This window comes from Lepidochelys olivacea (assembly GCF_965140295.1).
Source record: "Lepidochelys olivacea isolate rLepOli2 genome assembly, chromosome: 5".
Lineage (NCBI taxonomy): Eukaryota > Metazoa > Chordata > Testudines > Cheloniidae > Lepidochelys > Lepidochelys olivacea.
In genome coordinates this window covers 33,896,668-33,922,299 of record NC_140415.1, presented here as the reverse complement: position 1 = coordinate 33,922,299, position 25,632 = coordinate 33,896,668, and the positions used below count along the sequence as shown (strand labels likewise).

Genomic DNA, 25,632 nt, shown 5'->3' with positions numbered 1-25,632 from the left:
TTGTTAGAGTTGGTATGGCAACCCCAATTTTTTCATGTTCTCTATTTATCTTCCTATTGTATTTTCCACTACATGCATCTGATGAAGTGAGTTTAGCCCACGAAAACCTATGCCCAAATAAATTTGTTAGTCTCTAAGCTGCCACAATTACTCCTTGTTCTTTTTACTGTCTTTAAATTATAATTTGAAATTTGAATTGCTGAAGAATATCAAATCTGAAGTCAATACAAAATGTTTTTATAATGCTACACTCTTCATTTAATTTTTCAGCTAACAACAAATATAATGTCATATTTTGCAACGTTAATGAGGGCAACAGACAGCTAGTTATACAGCATATTTATTCCACTCAGAATCACCACTTACCAGGCCAGTTTTTGTTAACCTGCAACATGGCACAGACAAAACCTGCTTTTGTGCATGAAAATCTGGTAATTTCATGTCTAAAATTATTTGTGAATTTTAGATGTGTAATTTTGAAGATGCAAAGGTAGTGGTGGCCACTTTTGAAAATTGGCCCCAACATATCAAGGTATTCGCTAGTTTTCTATTAGTTCTGCTGATTTTGTAAATATGTAAGCATTGGAGGTATTTTCATAGTTACTTAATTTTAATTCTGCAATGATTAAGAATCAGTTAATAGGTACTAATGACACTTAGTATCTACATTTTTAAATTCACTAGTGATTTTGGTTGCTAAACTGGACACCTTGAAGGGGCCTGGTTATCAGATAGTGGATGCATAGCACTTTCTGATAGTCAGGCCCCTTTAATGTGTCTCAAGTCGGGCACCCAAAATCACTATTTACTTTTGACTTTATTGCCTAATTCTAATTTTTTACACATATCATAAAAATAAAGGGTTGAGATCAACTGAAGAAATATGAGCAATGTTGTGCCTACCACGAGTGTACATACAAATCAAGTGACCGTATGTGTGTACATGGCTAGCTAAGAATGTAATCAGTTTAATTATATGTTCAAATGGCTGTACATGTGCAGTAGTGTATCTGCATGTATGCATGAGTGAAATTATATGTGGATTCTTGCATATGGACCTCAAGACTCCCACTTTTTTTAAAAAAAGTAGCGTAAAGTATACAGTAATATTTTTAAAAGAGAAAACTGTTATGAATCAGTACCAATACTAAAATTTTACTAGCACCATCTGTCTAAGGTACTGTTGTAAGGTATAAAACAGACTGGCAATAGCAAAGTCCTTAGTGGACTTTATGGATTTTGACTCTTCTCCCTTTTCATGGTATAGAAATTTTGCTTGGGATAGTTAATAACGCTAATCTTAGTTTACTATTTATGGTTACAACAATGGTCTATTTCTAGAGTTATTAGAAATGGCTTTGGATCATTAAAGGTCTTGCAAGGTTTTAAATGCTTATTGTGGGATGCTGAGAAACCTTAATACCTACTGAGTTGACTGAGAGTGGAGGGCACCCAGCACCTTCAAGAAGTACTCATAACTTTGCAGGATCAAACCATACATACCTGGAGTTAATGCGTGATATCTGAGAATAGCTATTTAGGGCCTGACCCTCAGAGGTGCTTTGACTTCCCAAATTTTTAAAAAATTTTGAGACTGTATTTCAGCTAAAGCAACCCAAAATTCAAGGAATGCAGGAGAAACCTGGCATGGTTAGCTAAAATTATTTACCATTCTGTATTGTATACCTTAACTACTTCACTGTGATGAATCAGTGTTAGTGTTCCACAGAGTAGCTCTAAGGTATTTCAGTGAAACTTTCATTATTTTGATCTCTGAAGCATGACCAGATTGAACTGGCTTAGAAATGATTTCACAAGATGGAAGAATCTCTTGTTAGTAGGACAAAAGTGCAAAGCAGCACTTTTTCTAAGCATCCCTGTGTCAGAAACCACTTTTTGCGACAAGAACTCTAACTGAATCTAATTTTAATGAAATCTCACTGCTAGAAAACTGGCACATATTGATTGTACCCAAGTGGTTAGAATGGTCTATTTTACTTAGGGAAAAATGAAATTTCATTAAGTATTTATTATGATATTTTACTAATTTAGAGATTTATTATGTTTGTCAAGTTCTAATGGTAAGAACACAGGACTGAGCCCTTAAACATCTAAGTATGTAAAAATCTAAACACAAATCAAACAAATGTGTAGCTTACCTTCCACAATGCAAATATAAGAAGTGCAAGAATCAAGAGTCCAGCAAAGGCACTCAGTAAAATGACCCATAAAGGGATGACGCCAGGGTGAAGTTCTCTTGAAATTTTAATCGTGATCTGTGAAAATTATTCAAAAGGTAAATGGTAAAAAAAAAAAAAATCTCTAAGTAACAAAGTAACATAACTTGTATCACCTACTGTAGATACTGTAGTATGACTTTCAAAAGAACCCTATAGTTTCATTTTGTGGGTAGAATTTAAAGGATGAAAGAGAGAATTTAACTCTCAGTATGAAAATTGATATTTATGTAAAGTCTCACAAGATGTGTAAAGTTCACACAATGAGCCAGTTTCCTCAAAGACGTTACAAGCTTCCTCCAAAACTCTTCAACATCAACAACCTCCTTCATAACACCATCCCTACCACCATGGATATCATCTCCCCATATACCAACATCCCTCACCATGATGGCATCTCTGTCTGCCTCAAATACCTATAAAATAATGAACACTCAGAAATCCACCCCAAATGCATAGCCAAACTCATCCTCATCCACAACTACTTTATATTTAACAGCAAACACTTTGTCCAAACTATGGGAACAGCAATGGCTAATAAGATGGCAGTCTCTTTATGGGACACCTCATGGAGGAATTTCTGGAAAAATGCACCACAAAAATCAATGATATACCTGAGATACATCAATGATTTTTTCATCCTCTGGACAGATGACCTAAGCTTCCTCACAGCTTTTTACCACAACTTCAATCACCACCACTGATCCATCAAACTCTCTCTACAACACTGTCACACCAGCACCAAATTCCTGAAGACCATGATTGGATTCAACAATGGAACCCTACAGACAACTATATACAAGAAAGCCACGGATCACTACATTTACCATCACAGATCCAATAACCACCTCAGACATGCCAAGAAATCTGTTATCTGCAGCCAGACACTCAGATACCACAGAATTTGCTCCAAATAGGAAGTCCGGGATACACATCTAAACACATTTAAATCTGCCTTCACTAAACAAGGACATACTACCAAAGAAATAGATTGTATCATGGAATGGGCCACCCAAATACCCAGAAGAACCTGCTTCAATATAGGGGGAAAAAAAACTCACTGACCGCACACTTCCAGTTGTTACCTATCACACCACATGGGGTATCATCTAACAATTATAACCCATACTTGATGGGGACTACATCCTGAAAAATCTTTCTCAAACCCTGCCTTCTAGCCTTCAGACAACACCCAACCTCAACAAGCTCCCCATAGACCAGGACACACCAACTCAAAGTGCGACCAGACCCTGCCAGAACCACAGATGCAAAAACTGCGGACATAACTCCACTGCTACAATGATTGGTAGCCCCAGAATAAACCTTTCAAGATCCATGGGTCCCACACATGCCTATCACAACATGTGATATACCTCAGAGTGCATCAAATGCCCTAGCAACAGTTACATAGGTGAAACCAGATAACTGCTACATTCTCAAATGAACTCACATAGAAAAATGATAAAAGGCAGAAATACACTATCACCTCTGGGGGAACACTTTTCTCAAAATGATCATTGTGCATCTGACCTCTCAGTCCTCGTCCTCAAAGGAAACCTGCCCAACACCATCAAAAAATGAGCCTTGGAACTTAAATTTGCAACTCTGCTGGACAATAAAAAACAGACTTAATAGAGACACTGTTTTTTATGGCCCTTACAACAATTTGTAACACAACCTACTGCTTGCTAACCCTTAATTGCTCACTTCATTTTAAGTGGTCTCCTACAGCATGTGTGAATCCCTTATGCTTAACAATCTGTCCCACCTTGTATTTAGCTCAGACACTTGTTTCTTCCTCCAGACCTGAGGAAGAGTTCTGAGAAGCTTGAAAGCATGTCCCTTTCACCAACAGAAATTGGTTCTATTAAAGACATTACCTCACCTACCTTGTCCCTTTCATATCCTGGGACCAACATGGCTACAAGAACATTGCAAAGTACCTGCTAATTAGGAGTCACTGTTTTATTTATCACAATTCTGCTACTAAGTGACTGTAGTATTCTAATGAACTATATTTTCTGAAGTGTGATGGGGTGCACAAACCCCAGACATTAAGAAACCAGGCATTAAGAAATTACTCTGGGCTCAGCCAGCTCCACCCTGCCACACCGTAGCAAATGTACCAACTGGAGAAGGAACTAAAAGGCAGGAGAGTAGCTCATTTGGGGGCAGACCAGGGAGAAGAGCAGACCTGCTACTAGCAGCTCCAGGGAGATGAGCTGAGGGAAAGGCAGTATTTCTCCCAAAACAACTGCCCAAAGGCCCCTCCCTGGGGGAAGGGAGGGCCTGCTGCAGAGACACACAGAGAGAAGCATTGCCCTCTCATATGAGCTCTGGACTGGATTGATCCCCTTAATTTTTGTTTGAACTATCCCAACAGGGGAAAGCCTTGGACTGAGTTGGCGCAGGAGGCTGGGCCATACCCCAGGAGGAGGCAGTTGTCCTCATTCTGCCTTACCCCAGATGGCGACCTTGGGACAATTGCAGGAAGTGGCCTAGGAAGGGCTGCCTTAAGCCTCCCCAGCTGTCAGAAAATGGATAGCCCTCAAAAGGCCCTGGGTTGGAGCCCAGTGGAGTGGGAGGGCCAGGGCTCGCCTGCCAACAACCCCCCCAACTAACCTAACCACTAGGCAGCGCTCTCCTATCAACCAACCCTGAGCGAAGGTTGTCACAAAAATTCTGGCATAACATTTCTCTGTTTATCATATGGTTGTGATTCTCAGAAAGGATTTTCAGTAATACTGGGAAATGTTTATTTAAGTTTGTGTTACGTTCCTAAAAAAGAGATGTGTGTTCATTCAGAAGTACAGAAAATCATGTGGAAAGACTGCACACTATGGAGTGTTTACAGTATCTGCTCCATGATTCAGCGGAGCATGTTAAGGGCTTAACTTCATGAAAAAGTTGCAGTGGTTTAAGTACATTTGTGATTTTAAACCAATTTAGTTAAATCAATATAAAAGGCTGTGTAGAAAATCTTCTCATTCTAAACCAGACTTATTTTGTTTTTTCAGTTTTATTTGTAATTGGTTTAAGATGACCTGAAATAAGAGTGTCCATACAGGGCCTTTCACCATTTTAATCTTAAATTGGTGTTAAAAACTAATTTAAGTTAAAACAATGCAACTCTCTTGTGCAGCAAGGCCTTAAAATTTGTAAACTAAACATTTAATTTCAATGACTTTTTATAATTAAAACAAGGTATTTCTGATTCATATCACAATGTAGAGGTAGCTCAGTTTATCCTCAAGAGAAGCCAAACTTCATTTTAGTTTATGATCTAAATTTTAATCTGTGTTTTAAAAGGAATGTATGTAGTAAAATAAAGAAAAAGCTTATGGCTTATCACTGGCATGTAATTAGTAGTTCCCAAAGTAATATGTACAAGAACTAATTCATTCTGAAGGTCATTCTTTCAGAAATTCTTGGGGGCACTGCACAGTAACATACAGAAAGATTTTTTACCTAGAGTTACCAGTGTAGTTATCTAATACAATATTACACAAACAAGAAATTACCCTAGAAAACAATACAATACATTTATTTTGTATAGCTTTATGCAATGTATTCTAAGATGTTTTAAAGAGTTAAATAAAAGTTAAACGAAAAAATAGGATAGAGATGATTATACTGGCTCCCATTAATAGGCAATGAACTTTAATAGGAGTTGATCAGGCCATAAGAGGTATTGCAAATGAGGATTGCACAGTCAGGGTAGATGTAGCTTTAAGAAATAAAATCTTATTTTCATATAAATACTCTTGGTAATGAAGAGGAGGAAACAATTAGAGGAAAATATTGCATATAAGCAGAATTGTTTCTAAAGGACATTGTTTTTCAAGACTACCTAGGACAGCTGCTTTTTAAATTATTAATGTTTTTAAAAGATTCATTTTAAGTGTGTCTCATATCCACATGGACAGGGGAAGCACTAATGTACTGCAATGGTTAGCTCCAGATTAGGTGAATAATTTTCTACTTCATATGTAAATTGATAAATAGCATAGTTTTTCTATCATTCAATATTATTTTAAGTTAGTTCTGACATTTTTTTTTTACTCTGAATAGATAGAAAATTATAGACCTCTTCCTCAGAGAAGTGTGGTTCACTGCGGCAGGTAACATATCAAACATGTCATTAACAGGGTAAATCCTACAATGGGTGTCAGAGATTAGGGTCGCACATACCTCTCGTTTTTGATTGTCTCTTCTCAAAATCAGTGATGAGTTTTCACTCTGAAGTAATGCTCTTACAATGAGATGTAAACTGTGAACACTTGCCTGGAAGAAAGCAAGACACCACTGTTTATGTTAAATATTTTTAAGACTGAAATTTCAGAGATGAATAACAGCATAGAACTAAGTTCAGGTTGTGAGGTGGTAGGAGAGCAAAACGGAATGATAAATAGAAAAATCACAGAGAGGCATAGTGGGACAGCACATTAATTCTGTACATGATGCTAAAGGACAGAAAAGGTGGGGGAGCATCACTGTATGTAAGGGAGCAGTATGACTGCTCAGAGCTCCAGTATGAAACTGCAGAAAAACCTGAGTGTCTCTGGATTAAGTTTAGAAGTGTGAGCAACAAGAGTGATGTAGTGGTGGGAGTCTGCTATAGACCACCGGACCAGGGGGATGAGGTGGATGAGGCTTTCTTCCGGCAACTTGCAGAAGCTACTAGATCGCATGCCCTGGTTCTCATGGGCGACTTCAATCACCCTGATATCTGCTGGGAGGGCACTATAGCGGTGCACAGACAATCCAGGAAGTTTTTGGAAAATGTAGGGGACAATTTCCTGGTCAAGTGCTGGAGGAGCCAACTAGGGGGAGAGCTTTTCTTGACCTGTTGCTCACAAACCGGGAAGAATTAGTAGGGGAAGCAAAAGTGGATGGGAATCTGGGAGGCAGTGACCATGAGTTGGTCGAGTTCAGGATCCTGACACAGGGAAGAAAGGTAAGCAGCAGAATACGGACCCTGGACTTCAGGAAAGCAGACTTCGACTCCCTCAGGAAATTGATGGGTAGGATCCCCTGGGGGAATAACATGAGGGGGAAAGGAGTCCAGGAGAGCTGGCTGTATTTTAAAGAATCCCTATTGAGGTTACAGGGACAAACCATCCCGATGTGTCGAAAGAATAGTAAATATGGCAGGCGACCAGCTTGGCTTAACAGTGAAATCCTTGAGGATCTTAAACATAAAAAAGAAGCTTACAAGATGTGGAAGATTGGACAAATGACCGGGGAAGGGTATAAAAATGTTGCTCGGGCATGTAGGAATGAAATCAGGAGGGCCAATTCACACCTGGAGCTGCAGCTAGCAAGAGATGTTAAGAGTAACAAGAAGGGTTTCTTCAGGTATTTTGGCAACAAGAAGAAAGCCAAGGAAAGTGTGGGCCCCTTACTGAATGAGGGAGGCAACCTAGTGACAGAGGATGTGGAAAAACCTAATGTACTCAATGCTTTTTTTGCCTGTCTTCACGAACAAGGTCAGCTCCCAGACTGCTGCGCTGGGCAGCACAGCATGGGGAGTAGGTGGCCAGCCCTCTGTGGAGAAAGAAGTGGTTAGGGACTATTTAGAAAAGCAGGACGTGCACAAGTCCATGGGGCCGGATGCGTTGCATCCGAGAGTGCTAAAGGAGTTGGCGGCTGTGATTGCAGAGCCATTGGCCATTATCTTTGAAAACTCATGGTGATAGGGGGGAGTCCCGGATGACTGGAAAAAGGCTAATGTAGTGCCCATCTTTAAAAAAGGGAAGGAGGAGGATCCTGGGAACTACAGGCCAGTCAGCCTCACCTCAGTCCATGGAAAAATCATGGAGCAGGTCCTCAAGGAATCAATCCTGAAGCACTTACGAGAGGAAAGTGATCAGGAACAGTCAGCATGGATTCACCAAGGGAAGGTCATGCCTGACTAATCTAATTGCCTTCTATGATGAGATTACTGGTTCTGTGGATGAAGGGAAAGCAGTGGATGTATTGTTTCTTGACTTTAGCAAAGCTTTGGACACGGTCTCCAACAGTATTCTTGTCAGCAAGTTAAAGGATGGGCTGGATGAATACACTATAAAGTGGGTAGAAAGTTGGCTAGATTGTTGGGCTCAACGGGTAGTGATCAATGGCTCCATGTCTGGATGGCAGCCGGTATCAAGTGGAGTGCCCCAAGGGTCAGTCCTGAGGCCGCTTTTGTTCAATATCTTCATAAATGATCTGGAGGATGGTGTGGATTGCACTCTCAGCAAATTTGCAGATGATACTAAACTAGGAGGAGTGGTAGATACGGTGGCAGGTAGGGATAGGATACAGAGGGACCTAGACAAATTGGAGGATTGGGCCAAAAGAAATCTGATGAGGTTCAACAAGGATAAGTGCAGGGTCCTGCACTTAGGACGGAAGAATCCAATGCACCGCTACAGACTAGAGACCGAATGGCTAGGCAGCAGTTCTGCGGAAAAGGACCTAGGGGTGACAGTGGACAAGAAGCTGGATATGAGTCAGCAGTGTGCCCTTGTTGCCAAGAAGGCCAATGGCATTTTGGGATGTATAAGTAGGGGCATAGCGAGCAGATCGAGGGACGTGATCGTTCCCCTCTATTCGACATTGGTGAGGCCTCATCTGGAGTACTGTGTCCAGTTTTGGGCCCCACACTACAAGAAGGATGTGGAAAAATTGGAGAGAGTCTAGCGAACGGCAACAAAAATGATTAGGGGTCTGGAACACATGACTTATGAGGAGAGGCTGAGGGAACTGGGATTGTTTAGTCTGCAGAAGAGAAGAATGAGGGGGGATTTGATAGCTGCTTTCAACTACCTGAAAGGGGGTTCCAAAGAGGATGGCTCTAGACTGTTCTCAGTGGTAGCAGATGACAGAACGAGGAGTAATGGTCTAAAGTTGCAGTGGGGGAGGTGTAGGTTGGATATTAGGAAAAACTTTCACTAGAAGGGTGGTGAAACACTGGAATGCGTTACTTAGGGAGGTGGTAGAATCTCCTTCCTTAGAAGTTTTTAAGGTCAGGCTTGACAAAGCCCTGGCTGGGATGATTTAATTGGGGATTGGTCCTGCTTTGAGCAGGGGGTTGGACTAGATGACCTCCTGAGGTCCCTTCCAACCCTGATATTCTATGAAAGTTTCAAACAGTGAAGACAGAAATAATGCACATGGACCTATGGTCTGATCCTGCAACATGCCAGTACTTGTAGTACATCTCAGTACTTGTAGGATTGAACCCCAAGTATAGTTAAAATTATGGGAAAGAAACAAAAAATATGAAATTAAGACTGACATATTTAAAGTCCTGATCCTGCAAAAATTGCACACATGAATATCTTAAGCATGTAGGTATAATTAATGAGCATCAAGTTAAGTGCATACATAAGTGTTTGCAGGAGTGGACCCTAATACATCTCCAAAAAACAAGGCAAAGCTTAGATATTTAAAGGGAAATAGAGTCTTGAAAAACTGAATTGCTGAAATAGGAGTTTGCAATGTGAAATATTAGCTATAATCTGAATGCTATTTTGGGTCATATACACAGAGGTATCACATCAGAGGTAGGTAATAATTCTTTTCTATGCAGCTCTGGTGAAAATGCATTTTTAATTCTGATGTTCTGAGTACCTCAGTAACAGAATATATGTAGGTTAATTTCAAGGGAATTCTTAAAATAGTAAGGAAACAATTTCAAGTACTAGAAGACTGAAGATTAAAAGAAATATAACTGTCTAAGCATTATATTTGGCTTAATATTGTTTCAAACCCATAGTTATACTCAATGTGGAGAAGGCTTACTTACTTTTATAAAGGTAGGTTTCCATAATCTTAATGAAATGTTCACTTGAGTTATATCAGATGGGGCCAGAGTACAATTAATAGATGCACAGTTGTATGTATCACAGTCCTGTTTAAATGTTTATGGACAGGAATTAGTAATTAAACATTTTAATACGACTCTCTAGAATAAAACATCCGATGTATAGACTAGTGATTTGTAATTTACTATAGGTTAGTTGTATGTGTTATTAACACTAAAAGAATATTGATTACCGGGGCTTGGCTAGACAAAAAAATTACACAGAAATAACCAAGCTTACTTTTTAATTCAAATGTAACATATCAGAATGCTAGCATTTTGTACCAATTTTGCATAGTTGGAAATGACTAAACAAAGTTGCCAGGAAGTGGAAGGTCAGGTCTTTAAAATATTACTTAATATTTATTTCATTAGACAAGAAGGACAAGGATAAAAGATTTAGACTGATGTAAATAGGCATAGTTCCACTGAAGTCAACGGAGCTACGCTGATTTACACAAGTCGAAGATCTGGACCAAGGATGTGTAGTTCAGCTTCATGTGCAGTTTTTGCAGCAAGAGCTAATAAAAAAATATAGCATGTTACCTTTAAAGGTAACGCTTTCAGCTATTAAAATATTTAAGACGAAATTATATGAAGGAATATCTTAACAGTATTTATTAGAAATATTCAACTCAAAACATTCCAGATAAATACTGCAATGAATGTACACATTTTAGACAGGCTTACCATACTTGTATCTTTTGTAGGCTCTTTTTTTTTTGCCACCACAAACAGCGTCCCAGAATTGATCTTGAATGGATCTATAGGGTGACTGGTTTGGCAGACTGCATTCTGTTAGAAAAAATACCAACATCTCTCTTACTGCCCGAAGGTCCAAAATAATAACATGAAAAAGCTCCAGAAATAGGTCAGTACCCTAAGATTTAGCAACTGTAACAACAAGATCATTTTATAGTATACCCATTTCTATACATTTGTTAATAACCAGAGCATAGAAGAGCAAAATGAAGGTGACATACCTATTGAAGCATATTATTTTTATTATCTTTCTCATTACAAATATGACAGTCTTTTATGAGGTAATTTAGGCTACATCTAATCTGCACACCATTGGCAGTGGTAGGTAGTGTGCATGTAGCTATATGCTTCAGTGAAAAGCAGGATGCTGCTGAAGCTTTTCAGTGCCCTAACCACTAAGCCACGCGCTTGACAATAAATGAAATTAATCTTGATATCTTCAAATTATTGTTCAAACACCAAAGCGAGGCAGGCCTTATTTTGTGAACGGCTACATTTCTAGAAATTCTTCAAGAAGGTTTACATCTTATTCCAAATCCAAGTTATCATGTAGATTGCAATCAAAGCTAAATTTAAGTGCCCATATGTAATCAAATTGAGTCTTTCATTTTCTGACACCAAACACAAAAAAATGGAAGAAAAACATTTAAACTTTAGAATAAAATGAAGGTGCATTCACGTTTATAGTCATAACTTACATCTGAAAATGACAATCCACTTAGGTAGAGAATGGGGTTTTTGGACAAAGTCAAGTTGGGGAATGAAATCTGCAGAGTGAGTTGTGGCACTGGAAAGTGTTCACCTTTTTCAATCTACAAGAAACAAGAACAACTCTGTATTTTCTGTTTTCTAGTTAGGACCTTCCTTATCTTATTGGTGTTTGACTGTGGTTCCCCCGCCCCTTCATAGAATCATAGGATATTAGGGTTGGAAGAGACCTCGGGAGGTCATCTAGTCCAATCCCCTGCTCAAAGCAGGATCAACACCAACTAAATCATCCCAGCCAGGGCTTTGTCAAGCCAGGCCTTAAAACCTCTAAGATCGAGATTCCACCACCTCCCTAGGTAACCCATTCCAGTGATTGGGTTTATTTCACCCTCCTAGTGAAACAGTGAAGTGTCTCCTAATATCCAACCTAGACCTCCCCCACTGCAACTTGAGACCATTGCTTCTTGTTCTGTCATCTGCCACCACTGAGAACAGCCTAGCTCCATCTTCTTTGGAACCCCCCTTCAGGTAGTTGAAGGCTGCTATCAAATCCCCCATCACTCTTCTCTTCTGCAGACTAAATAACCCCAGTTCCCTCAGCCTCTCCTCGTAAGTCATGTTGCCCTGCCCCCTAATAATTTTCGTTGCCCTCTGCTGGACTCTCTCCAATTTGTCCACATCCCTTCTGTAGTAGGGGGGACCAAAACTGGACACAATACTCCAGGTGTGGCCTCACCAGTGCCGAATAGAAGGCAATAATCACTTCCCTCGATCTGTTGGCAATGCTTTTACTAATACAGCCCAATTTGCCGTTGGCCTTCTTGGCAAAAAGGGCACACTGCTGACTAATATCCAGCCTCTTGTCCACTGTAATCCCCAGGTCTTTTTCTGCAGAAATGCTGCTTAGCCAGTAGGTCCCCAGCCTGTAGCAGAGCATGGGATTCTTCTTTCCTAGGTGCAGGACTCTGCACTTGTCCTTGCTGAACCTCATCAGATTTCTTTTGGCCCAATCCTCTAATTTGTCTAGGGACCTCTGTATCCTATCTACCAATCCTCCCAGTTTAGGGTCATCTGCAAACTTGCTAAGGGTGCAATCCACATCATCCTCCAGATCATTAATGAAGATATTGAACAAAACCAGCCCCAGGACCGACCCTTGGGGCACTCCGCTTGGTACTGGCTGTCAACTAGACATGGAGCCATTGATCACTACCTATTGAGCCCAATGATCTAGCCAGCTTTCTATCCACCTTATAGTCCAGGGTGATTGAAGTCCCCCATTACAAGCAGGGCCTGTGATCTGGAAACTTCAGTTAGTTGTCCGAAGAAAGCCTTGTCTACCTCATCCTTCTGATCCGGTGGTCTATAGCACATGTCCACCATAACATCACCCTTGTTGCTCTCGCCTCTAAATTTAACCCTTCATAACTATGCAGTCAGCCAGTGGTGAAAGGGAGCATGATGTGAGCTCCATTAATTTTATTCAAGCAGCAGACAGGTATTAATTGTACTCCAGAATTAGCAAATGCAGTTTACTATGTATCTGATGAATAAATAGGTGGATGCAGACAGAAAGACAGGATTCAGTCCGCGTTTCTATTTTGACATATTCTACATTTCTTGCCACTCCCTTGTACAGCTCATCTGTTTTCCCTTTAGGGCTTGTATTACATGAGTTCCTAGGGGCTTTTCTTTCTATTTTTAACTCCGTGTTCAAGTCCAAAACAATGCTCTAACTTGGGAAGCAGTAGAGGAGCCATTGTTGGGAAAAGGAAATGGCTTCTGGCAGCAGTACTAGCTGACTCAAAAGAATGTTCTTCCCCAAAGACTCTTAGATCAGCTCTAAAGCAACACAGTCTTCTTGCAGCTCCCCTCCTTCCCTATCTCAACTCAGTCTGACTTGTTTCTCAGATCAGAGTGGCTTCTCTCTCTCTCACACACAAATTTCTGCTCCTTCTGAATCAGCACTCTGCAGGAAGGGGTGGGGAGGAGGACTATCACTTACAAGCAGGGCCCCAAGCTAGTAGCAGGGACACTGTCTATCAGATTTCTGACTACGCGCTTTGCAGCCCCTCAGCTTCTGCCTTTATTCAGTCAGGTAGGGTTTAGAAATCAGATAATCCCACCTCAAACAATCTCTTAATTTTAACATTAACACAAAGATTGGAGAATACTGTATCTAAACTGTAATGTTTAAAAAGTATGGGTGGGTAACAACGACATAGGTGGGATATAATATAACAGAGGGATAACAATTTCACCTTTGTAATTACTGCATAGAAAGAGTTAGTCCTTTCCCAAGGCCCATCTATTACACACAGAAAGTTGCTGATTCAGACTTTTCATACGGATAGGACTAATATTCAATGCTAGATTTAAAACTGGGAAACAGGGATGTTTTAGAGATAACTAAAATCAGTCCTGCTACAATGTGAGGGATTTATAACCCACTAAATGTCTCTTCCAGCCCAAGTATTCTACTTTGCCATCTTCATTTAATTAGAAATGCAAAGTCCTTAGAGCATGGTACTTCCTTCAAAGCTAGCTAGTTTCTGGAAATATCAATTTTCAAAAATAAGTACAAACTGTAATGAATTAAGGGAAGCTTCTAGTTTCAATGGCACATGCTTTCCCATTGACCGTCTTGAATGGCTCCATGGCCCACAGATCACATTTGAATATCGCTGATATATAATATTTTGAAAGCAAAAAACACAAAATGCTGCTGTAGGAGGTTTAATATGTTGCAAATGTGACACTTAGGTAATAGGTTAGCAAAGGACATAAGTGCATTCAACCAAGTTCAAAAACAGAACTAGTCCCTTTATAGTATCATTGTAGCTCCTGTTTCTTACCTTATAGTTTATGTTAACTTCATCCCCAATGTTCTCAGTTGTATTAATAACAGCAGGAACTGTATCATTTGCGGCAATTATAATATGGGGTTCTTTGGGATCTTTCAAATGACTGTGGGTTAAAAAAAACAACAAAACCTTTATAATCATGCACTCTAAGTTAATTAGAGAGAACTTTTTGTTACTTTAAGTTAATCCTTCAGGGCTAGTTTTATTACAGTGTGCTACTATTTCCATTAATGCACATTTTCTAAGAAGTGCTTGTGTCTTTTTAAGTACAAATGTACATTACAAATCCCTTGTTTGGTTAAAACTATATCAGAACAAATCATTCATAAAAGAAAGATGGATTCAAGGCCTGACTCTACACTGCCTTGCTCACACTGAGCAGTACTTCACTCCAACCCTAGTGCCATGCGAAATAGGCAGAATCCTAATAAACAAACAGAAAAGAGAAAAGGTGGAAAAAAACAGATGGGTCAAATTTAACTCTATTCTATATGGGGAGGACCTGTATTCAAAGCTAGATTTGACACCCATTTATTAGGGATGATTTAAGTCAACGAAGTAACACAAAGAGTGGGAAATTTTCAGAAGCAAAAATGGGAGTTAGGCACTTAACTGCCTTCAGATGCTTTGAAAATCCCAGTTGGAATGAATTCAGCCTAATCATTTACATATACAAATATACACACAGCACATCCCATATTGATATATGTAGGCATACCCTGCACACATATTTCTAAGGATGGAATTCAACTGAATTTCAACTGTTCCTGAGAACAAAGAATATATCTTTACTATGGCAGAACCCTTGAATTAAAAATGTATATGTGAACTGATAAAAGGCTTTTGAGAATCTGGAAATTAAGGCTAATTTATGAAACCTTAAAAAAAAAAAACAATAGAAGGCCAATACAAAATGCTAGTTTTCACTACGAGGGGAAAGCTATGCTTTCTAACGCACGTGACACACCTCTGAATGAACAGAACGAAGTATGAGAGTCAGCGAAAGCTGCTATTGCACTAGTCATCCTATAAATCACATGTAGATAAATAAAAAGTGGCTGCAGCCTGCTGCGGACAGTGACTGATCCATTTCAATAAACCCTTTGCTTTTTATTCACGAGACCAGTGTTTGTCTTTTGTCTACACTACCAAGTACAAGCTAACAGCAAAACCACACAATAGTCTCTTTAAATGTCTGCTGTATCCCATACTAGAAAATTAAATACAGAAAAACATTAATACCTTAAAAATATTAATCCCATTTCATATTTTACTGGGATTCTAACGTCTCCTCCATTGTCAGTCAGGGTCTCAAGTGGTTCTTCGCTGTCACTAGAACAGAACAACACATACCACTCTGGTCAGATTATGATACTCCTCAGTACACAGTATGTATAGTCGGTGGGGAGGGCTCTGAGAGACTGAAATACCTGCAGCTGTGGATATAAAAAATCCCACTGGCCATTTCAAGTTAATTATGGTCTTTTAAAAATAAATTGAAATGGCTCTTTCCAGTAAGTAAAAGGTACATACTGCATTAGGCCAAAGTCAAAATTACACCCTTGTAGAAATGAGAATACAAACTGCTGTAGATTGAAAATAGCTACATCATATCAAGTAGGGGCAATCTCCATCACACAATCCCTGTAATTTCCTGTGACACCATATATTACAGGCAGGTGCAGTCCAATTTACCCATGCAGCTATGGCAAGGCACCTCAATCTTGACTTGCTGCAACACCATTGCTATTTGAGGCCTAGGCCTCTCTCCTTGGCAGAGACTGCAAATTGTGTTACAATGTATGGTAATTTTCTTATCAGAACAGATGTCTTCTGTGGTTGAGGCTAGAAAATCTGAGTCACTCGTCTCATTGGCCTCTATAAATGAATGTCCATTTATTTAATCCACATCATTTGATAGCCTCAAACAAACCAATAGTTCTGTACATCTCTAAAGCTGGCCATTCTGGACATTTAATATTCTCTTTTGAGCCAAACCCCCCCCAAAACCCCCCATCTCTGTCATACCAGCTGGAGCGCAAGCTATACAGTAACTAAAAGGAAAGTTTGAGATATAAAAGCAATTTTGGTAACTAACCTTGTTACATACACCTGAACAGTAGCATTTTCCAGAAGATAAGAAGCGTTGAATTGGAATACTATTCTGAAAGAAATCTGGGGGAGAAAACACATATTTTAAAAAGATACTAAGAAAAGGAGAGTAATACTCAGCTAAACATTAAAATGTATTCAGATGAAAACTGGCAAAATTCCTAAGTCAAAAATCTATGAGTCCATACTGAGTTTTCAGTCCATCTAACTGAACGAGTAGGACTTCAGGATTTTGCCCAAAATGAAAAGGAAATCCAATAGCAGTCAGGTTATCACACTTCAGGGCCAATTTTTCAAAACTGGTGGCTCAGAATAAAATTGAATATATAATGTGTGTATAAAAGATAATTAAAATAAAATTACATATTTAAATTCCAATTTGTAAATTTAATTTCCTTGATTTAAGAATTCCACATCTGTTGATCCCAAGAGCCTGATACAACAGCTATCAGGCCTTTAGGGAGGGATCTGTATACAAAGCCTTGGTCGTATAGCTGGTATGGGCTGTTTCCCTTCCTCATTTAGAAGAGGCTGCTGGGTTTGCATCTGTTCGTACTAATGTGATGGCATTTTTAATACATGGCAAAGGTGCCTAGAGTGTTGAATAAGTATTTTTAAAATGTATTTAAGAAATCTAAACAAATAAATAATCCTGGATTTTACAACAATTTACTAATGACTATAATTAAGGCCAATATAGCATAACATGGTCACTTGGAAGGCGTTGTAAGCTCTGTTCTAAACATGCACCTCTCAGCATCACTAGACAGATTACACCGTATCAGTTTTGCTTTGGTTTAATGAAAATGTAGCATTTGGTAATTATGTGATATAGCAATCTTACAGTTTGTTAATCTAAAGGAATTTGAATTCAAGCTCTTTATTTCTCCATTGGTTTAAATGTGTGCACAACTTTAGTATAAGTGATCCAGAGAACACTGTATGGGCAATTTGAGCATATAAGGAAGTCAGGAAGAGACCTAGAACAGGAATTTACTGGGACTGTTTATCAGCCAATTAGACGAATTAATATCTGAATGCAAATGAGGGTATGAAACATCTAGGTTTTCAGACTGAGTGGGAATTGAAGGACTCTAGCTGCAGACAAACTGACAATAACAGTTGGAAAGTAAAATGAGAAGACTCTTAAGCAGCTGCGAATGGGAATAATAAGTGGGGTTTGTCCTGATTTGTCTACATGGAAAGAACAGTTTATCTAGTTGCTACTATTCAGAGACTGGAATTGGAAAAGTGTGTATATTGGTGTGTGAGAGAGAATCTAAGGTAATTTATTATATCTGCACAAGATTTGGTGTACCCCAGAATAAAAGGAATAAAATATTTTATCCTAGAGCAATTTAAGTGCAATTGATTGTAAAATAGCTTAAAATAAGGACAAACACTGAAGTCCAAATTTAAAGTGCTGCATCTGGACATTTGATTTAATCACCAAAGAATACATCTGGGCTACCAGAAATTTATTCCTAAAATATAAAGAAATAGTTTACAATTGTTTAAACATTTTTACTTCCAGGTCTCTAGGTATGTTTCTTATGCAAAATGTTGAGGTTATAGGAAATTTTCTTTCATCTAGCTCAGGGATGGCCAACCTGAGCCTCAGAAGGAGCCAGAATTTACCAATGTACATTGCCAAAGAGCCGCAGTAATACATCAGTAGTCCCCACATCAGCTCCCCCCCCCCGGCTCCTAGCGTCTCCCATCCAGCAGCAGCCCCATCAATCAGCTCCTCCCCTCCCTCTCCGTACCTCCCAATCAGCTGTTTCATGGTGTGCAGGAGGCTCTGTGGGGGAAGGGGAAGGAGCAAGGGCATGGCAGGCTCAAGGGAGGGGGTGGGATGGGGTGGAGTGGGGGCAGGGCCTGTGGTAGAGCCAGCCACAAAACTCCTGCTGAACCCTTAGGCATGTAAAATCAGTGCCTACATTTCTAGGGTAAAAGCTCTCTCTGGGCATGTGCACTGCTGCCTCAGTGGAAGAATCCAGACACCTATCTCCTGAGTAAGCCCCAGAGCGATCTGGAACTGGGGAAAGTTTGATGTTTGCCTGCCTATCTCGCATGTGAGGCCCCATTCAGTAGGTGTGCTCGTAGGCTGATCATCATGTTGGGTCCCATTTAGAATGGAAAAGGCGGTGGCAGCGGCAATGTTATAACTTTTAGCTCAGTGGTTAGAGCACTCACGTGGGATGTGGGGGACCCTGATTCAACTCCCCCTTTTGCCTGATGGGGATATTTCAATGTGGGGCTCCTTTAGTCTCACCCGTTGAAGTGGTTTCATTGTGGATAAATTCTTAAAGAGCCATAGGGCCAGAAACAGAGAGAGAGAGAGAATGACTCTGTAACCTGCTAGCTAAAGCATCCACCTGGAAGGTGGGATACCCAAGGCACAGTGCTCCTGCTCTTTAATTGAGTGCCATAACCACTGAGCTAAAAGTTATAAGGTGGGTGTCATCTTAACCTCCTGTTTTGTGTGAGTGAGGCACATGCCTAACTCATTCTCACAAAACCCAGCTTAGGTGGCTAAACTGCCTGATTCCAAGAGAAGGGTTTCTGTTTGTGGTTGACTAGCAGAGCCAGGTGTGTCCCTGCATCCTGGAATGAGACAACTATCTCTGTGAGAGGGGCAGGGTTTAGGACACACCTCTCTCACACATGGCTTTTGTGAATCACATTCTAAGGTACCTATCTCTCCCCATTCATTATAGAGGCTAGGTTTCTTCCGTGAAGAATTGAAAGTTAAATGTGCGGGGGGTGGGGGGACATCATGGCATTTCCTGGATCTTACATGGCTATTTCCATAGAGGCAAAATCTAGACCTATATTAGAAAGGGGACCTTTTAAGTTTTATTTTACGGAGGCACAGTGAGGTGTGTGTGTGGGGGGGAGGGAGTTCTTTTTTCATTGACATGGAGTTATTTGAGATTTATTTACATCTAGAAGCTTAATTGGTGCATAAATACATAACTGATCATGTAGCAAAGCTCAGGATGGACAGCTGCCATACAGGGCTGCTGCCCTCTCCAAAAATATTCCATTAACAGTTTCCTACCTCTTCTCCAGACTTTAGGAAAGGGTATCCCACTTTACAGGTAATATTGTGATTGGATTCACAGCTATCTTTCTGTATACCCTAGACAGAAAGAGTCACATCATTACAAGAGTGATTTCACTTTTATGTGAAACATTTTAAAAATGTGTTAATTAAAAATTAAACAGTCCAGAAGTATACCACATTCTTTGTAATAGTTACATTCCATCATCATCATAATCTAAAATTCAAATTGTTAATGGATATGACTTTCTACATTTGTTTCATAACATATGTAAAATATTTTTATCATAATATTGTTATATAAAGTTATATCAGAATTACTATTATTATCAGTGAAAGTGTACAGAGAACTTCACAAAATGCATAGGGCTTGAGTTTAAAATATGCCTACATGCAAAATAATTCTCTTCTCATCCCAAAGCATCTTTACAAATATGGGGAGCAGTACAGTGTCACCATTCAGTGGTGAAGTGGGGGACTTCAACTACTCAGACATCTATTGGGAAAATAACACAGCAGGGTACAGAGTATCCAATGAGTTCTTGGAATGTATTGGAAACAATTTTTTATTTCAGAAGGTGGAGAAAGTTACTAGGGGAGAGGCTGTTCTAGATTTGATTTTGAAAAATAGGGAGGAACTGCTAAGAATTTGAAAGTGGAAGGCAGCTTGGGTGAAAGTGATCATGAAATGATGAGTTCATGATTCTAAGGTATAGTAGGAGGGAGAACAGCAAAATAAAGACAATGGATTTCAAGAAGACAGACGTTAGCAAACTCAGGGAGTTGGTAGATAAGATCCTGTGGGAAGCAACTCTAAGGGGAAAAACAACTGAAGACATTTGGCAGTTTTTCAAAGAGACATTATTAAGGGCACAAGAGCAAACTATCCCACTGTGTAGGAAAGACAGGAAGTATGGGAAGAGACCACCCAAGCTTAACCAGAAGATCTTCAATGATCTAAAAAAAAAAGTCCTACAAAAAGTGGAAACTAGGTCAAATTACAAAGGATGAGTATATACAACTAACACAAGTACATAGGGACAAAATTAGAAAGGTCAAGGCACAAAGCAAGATCTATCTAGCTGGAGATATAAAGGGTAACAAGAAAACATTCTACAAATACACTAGAAGCAAGAGGAAGACTAAGGACAGGGTAGGCCCGTTACTCAATGAGGGGCGGGGAGGGGGGGGGAGAAATAACAGAAAATGTGGAAATGGCAGAGGTGCTTAATGACTTCTTTGTTTCAGTTTTCACCAAGAAGGCTGGTGGTGATTGGATGTCTAACATAGTGACTACCAGTGAAAATGAGGTAGGATCAGAAGAGGCTAAAATAGGGAAAGAACAAGTTAAAAATAACTTAGACAAATTAGATGTCTTCAAATCACCAGGGCCTGATGAAATGCATTCTAGAATACTCAAGGAGCTGACTGAGGAGATATCTGAGTCATTAGCGATTATCTTTGAAAAGTCATGGAAGACTGGAGAGATTCCAGAAGACCAGAAAAGGGCAAATATAGTACCAATCTATAAAAATGGAAATAAAGACAACCCGGAGAATTACAGACCAGTCAGCTTAACTTCTGTACCCAGAAAGATAATGGAACAAATAGTTAAGCAATCAATTTGCAAACATCTAGAAGATAAGGTGATGAGTGACAGTCAGCATGGATTTGTCAAAAACAAATTGTGTCAAACCAACCTGATAGCTTTCTTTGGCAGGGTAACAAGCCTTGTGGATGGGGAAGTGGTAGACAGGTATATCTTGACTTTGGTAAAGCTTTTGACACTGTCTCGCATGACCTTCTCAAACAAACTAGGGAAATGCAGCCTAGATGGAGCTACTATAAGGTGGGTGCAAAACTGGTTGAAAAACCATTCCCAGAGAGTGGTTATCAGTGGTTCACAGTTATGCTGGAAGGACATAATGAGTAGGGTCCCGCAGGGATCAGTTCTAGATCCAGTTCTGTTCAATATCTTCATCAATGATTTGGATAATGGCATAGAGAATACATTTAGAAAGTTTGCATATGATACCAAGCTGGGAGGGGTTGCAAGTGCTTTGGAGGATAGGATTAAAATTCAAAATGATCTGGAGAAATAGTCTGAAGTAAATAGGATGAAATTCAATAAGGACAAATGAAAAGTATTCCACTTAGGAAGGAACAATCAGTTGCACACATACAAAATGGGAAATGACTGCCTAGGAAGGAGTACTGGGGAAAGGGATCTGGGGGTCATAGTGGACCACAAGCTAAACATGAATCAACAGTGTAACACTGTTGCAAAAAAAAAAAAAAAAGCGAACATCATTCTGGGATGTATTAGCAGGAGTGTTGTAAGCAAGACACAAGAAGTAATTCTTCCACTCTACTCCGCGCTGATTAGGCCTCAACTGGAGCATTGTGTCCAGTTATGGGCGCCACACTGCAGGAAGGATGTAGACAAATTGGAGAGAATCCAGAGAAGAGTGACAAAAATGATTAAAGGTCTAGAAAACAAGACCTATGAGGGAAGATTGAAAAAAAAAACCTGGGTTTGTTTAGTCTGGAAAAGAGAAGACTGAGAGGGGACATGATAACAGTTTTCAAGTATGTAAAAGGTTGTTACAAGGAGGAGGGAGAAAAATTGTTGTTCTTAACCTCTGAGGATAGGACAAGAAGCAATGGGCTTAAATTGCAGCAAGGGAGGTTCAGGTTGGACATTAGGAAAAACTTCTTAACTGTCAAAAGGTGGTTAAGCACTGGAATAAATTGCCTAGGGAGGTTGTGGAATCTCCATCACTGGGGATTTTTAAGAGCAGGTTGGACAAACACCTGTCAGGAAAGGTCTAGCTAATACTTAGTCCTGCCAAGAGTGCAGGGGACTGGACTAGATGACCTCTCAAGGTCCCTTCCAGTCCTATGATTCATTTTGGACCATGATTTGTACCTCCACTAAGCCCAGCTTGGTCATGTCCCTATGTATGATGTTCCATCACCAAGTCTGATCAGCCTCTAGGTCTGACTGACCCTGGTTGTCTTTTGCATTATTTTCTTTGGCTTCCTTTCTACCGTTTATCTTGTCCAATGTCCCCACCATTATAATATTTTTGATTGCAGCCATTCTACTCTCCTCCTAACTTCATTTCTTTTAACATTATCCCACTTCTTATACCTGCCATCTTCCGAAGAACTCTCATCCCTACTGCCTAAAGCCTTCTGATATCCATTTAATTTAATGCAGCTACTTCCAGAGTACTACGTTAATAAACTCGCTTGATAAATTTTCACTTTGGTAGCCAAAGTACATGTTTTAACCTCAACTTTGATGGAACCATCGACAATGATCAAGCTTCCTAGGTACACATAAAATTTCACTTGTTCAATGGCTTCACCACTGCTGCATTTCAACACTTCATCTATTGTCCATTTCACAAGATGCAACCACTTAATCTTCTTGGCATGTATTGTAAGTCCAAGTTGACTACACCAATTTTCCCTGGTAGTGAAGAGTATCATATTTAAATCAAAGGTGTCTGGCAGTTGTACAATGTCATCTGCATAAGCTACAGAACTTAATTCTAGATCACACAATGTCACACCCTCCATCTCATCTACTATTCTTAACATCTAATTTAGGAACATGATAAATAGTGTTGGTTATTCCATGCCCTCTTGTTTTACACCCCTCTTACTTGAATCAGATGCTTAATCTTCCACCAGAAGAACAGGAGACTTCATACATAACTTTTTTCACTGCGGTTATCCTAGCTGGAACTCCATATAGATGTTACTACTTTCCACAATACTTCACTCCAAACCAAATTAAATGCCTTTGTGAAGTTGATGAAAGCAGCAGACATCTTTAATCCACATTCCCACTACAGGGTTCAGCATTTTGTCAAAATGTTCCTTTCCAGACTTTAATCACCTCTTTGACATTGGTTGTTAATTCACTGGAGGCTGTCTGACAACTTGCATTATTGCCCTGATTGTGTTTCTGTACACCTTAACCCTTTTGTATATCGTTTTCATATCTTGTTTTGTTGCTGCTCCTGCCAGTTGTTGAGTGTCTTCATTCCAAAACTTTTCTTGTCCAACATTTGTTATTTCCTCACTGCTTTGTGCAATGCTTTTAATTCTTCTGCTTTCCCAGCTGTCTTGGCTTGTTTACACTTCTCCTATAATGTTCTTGTTTCATACTCAGAATGCACAAAAATGCATGCACAGTCACGCCTACTTGCAAGCACAATTACCATGACTCCATATAAATCTAGCATTTACTTCATACACACCAGGAATCATGCAATCAAGCACTGGATCTAACTGGCCATTTGTATGCACAAATACTTGATTTGTACATATAATGGTGGAAACTGTGTACACAACTTAGGCACATAATTACATGCACACTTTTAAAAAGCAGGCCCATGATAAATAGATCAACAACATTTTAAATTCTTGACATCTAATCAAACCAATCATCTTGGTAACTTCAGAATTGTTTATCATTAACTTTCTATAGCCCTGAGGTCATCACATGTTTTATTATTAATATTTGTTTTAACTGATAAGGTGCTTCCCCGTACCCCTGATATCAGAATGTCAGCAAAGCACATATTGTTATTCTCCCCTTCCCGTGCATTTCATAATCCCCTCTTCCCAACTGTTGCTGCTGTAGGTGCTCCTTCTTGCCCTTTGACTATGATGATATGATGCAGAGCCTCCTCCAAGACTGCATTCATGGAACTGATTCCTCCTTTCACTTACACCAATGAATATGGTTCCTTTAAGTCAAAAGAGTTACATCGTCTTCCTGATGTAAATGAATTTGCTTTGATGCTGTTGCTGTGTCAGTCCCAGGATATAAGAGAGACAAGGTGGGTAAGGTAATATCTTTTATTGGACCTACTTCGGTTGATGGAAGGGATGAGCTTTCAAACTTCACAGAGCTCTTCCTCAGGTCTGGAGAAGATAACCAGAGCATCCAGGCTAAAGCTGAAGAACATGAGGAAAAGCTCTGTGAAGCTCAAAAGCTTGTCCCTTCCACCAACAGAAATTGGTCCAATAAAAGATATTACCTCACCCAGCTTGTGTCTCTGGTGGGAGTGAAGGCAGATTTAGGCCCTATGTATCTTCACTGCTCTGACATCATCCTCAATTGAACAGTACTGTTTCTCAACCATTTCCTTAAAGACCATAATGGTGCTTGGTTTGCACTGGCCTAATTAATTTTAGTCCCATGATAATTCTCAAACTGATGTCCCTAGTTTAGCAGCTTAATAGACCAACCCCCTCAAATCTCTCCATCAGATTGTGATAAATTGAAAAATCTATACCTCAATTCCAGCAAAAATAATGTTTGGAGAGTACTGTACTAAGACTCTGGTATTATAGGCACTGTCTTTTTTATTCCTGACAGACAGTAGCACGTTGAACTTATCATTGCTTGACTTTATGATGAATGGAGAGGAACTGTAAAATAAAATAAAATAATTGTGTTAATTATCTTTACATTACAAACTGATAAAAAAAATTAAGCAATGGAACTTTTTCCCATGGCCATACTGTTTTCTCTTTGATTGAGAAAACATTGATCACCAGTATTCTATCAGAACACAGAATCTCTATTTTATTAGTATGGCAGCTATATTAAGTTTCAGTGTAGTTACCTGTCTCCAGCTATACTTGTTGTTATAATCAGAACGAGATCTGTAATACATTTATTTTTGATTCCACAGTCTTTTGTGAAAGGAATCTGCAACAATAATATTGATAGTTGTATTCACATTTTGTTGTAAGTATAATCAAAATCTAAGTATCAGCATTTCAAGTCATTATGTATTTTACATTATAAAACACCTTTTGTTTGACTGTCATGGAGACCTTTGTTGTTATTAGTTAATGAAGCCTCCTGCTACCCTGTGAAATTATTGGGTGTTATTACCCAGCTGCAGAAGAGGGATACCTACGCATGGATGAACAGAAAGGTTAAGTGATTTAACCAAAATCACAGAGTGAGTCAGTGGCAAAATTGTGAATAGTACCAATGAG

General features: G+C 39.4%; 1 protein-coding gene across 2 annotated transcripts in view; it reads right to left on the bottom strand.

The window, feature by feature from the left end:
- The window catches only part of ITGA1 (integrin subunit alpha 1), a 129,474-nt gene that overhangs the window by 5,362 nt on the left and 98,480 nt on the right, over positions 1 to 25,632 (bottom strand). For both annotated transcript variants that reach the window (XM_084629156.1, XM_084629157.1), the window contains exons 19-29: positions 25,251 to 25,336; positions 24,918 to 25,053; positions 19,597 to 19,677; positions 16,519 to 16,595; positions 15,663 to 15,752; positions 14,412 to 14,523; positions 11,547 to 11,660; positions 10,777 to 10,881; positions 10,030 to 10,134; positions 6,429 to 6,521; positions 2,160 to 2,276 (exon numbers count right to left, since the gene is read on the bottom strand). In XM_084629156.1, coding sequence (XP_084485282.1) covers positions 2,160 to 2,276; positions 6,429 to 6,521; positions 10,030 to 10,134; positions 10,777 to 10,881; positions 11,547 to 11,660; positions 14,412 to 14,523; positions 15,663 to 15,752; positions 16,519 to 16,595; positions 19,597 to 19,677; positions 24,918 to 25,053; positions 25,251 to 25,336 — 1,116 coding nt within the window. The remainder of the gene's footprint in view (positions 1 to 2,159; positions 2,277 to 6,428; positions 6,522 to 10,029; positions 10,135 to 10,776; positions 10,882 to 11,546; positions 11,661 to 14,411; positions 14,524 to 15,662; positions 15,753 to 16,518; positions 16,596 to 19,596; positions 19,678 to 24,917; positions 25,054 to 25,250; positions 25,337 to 25,632) is intronic.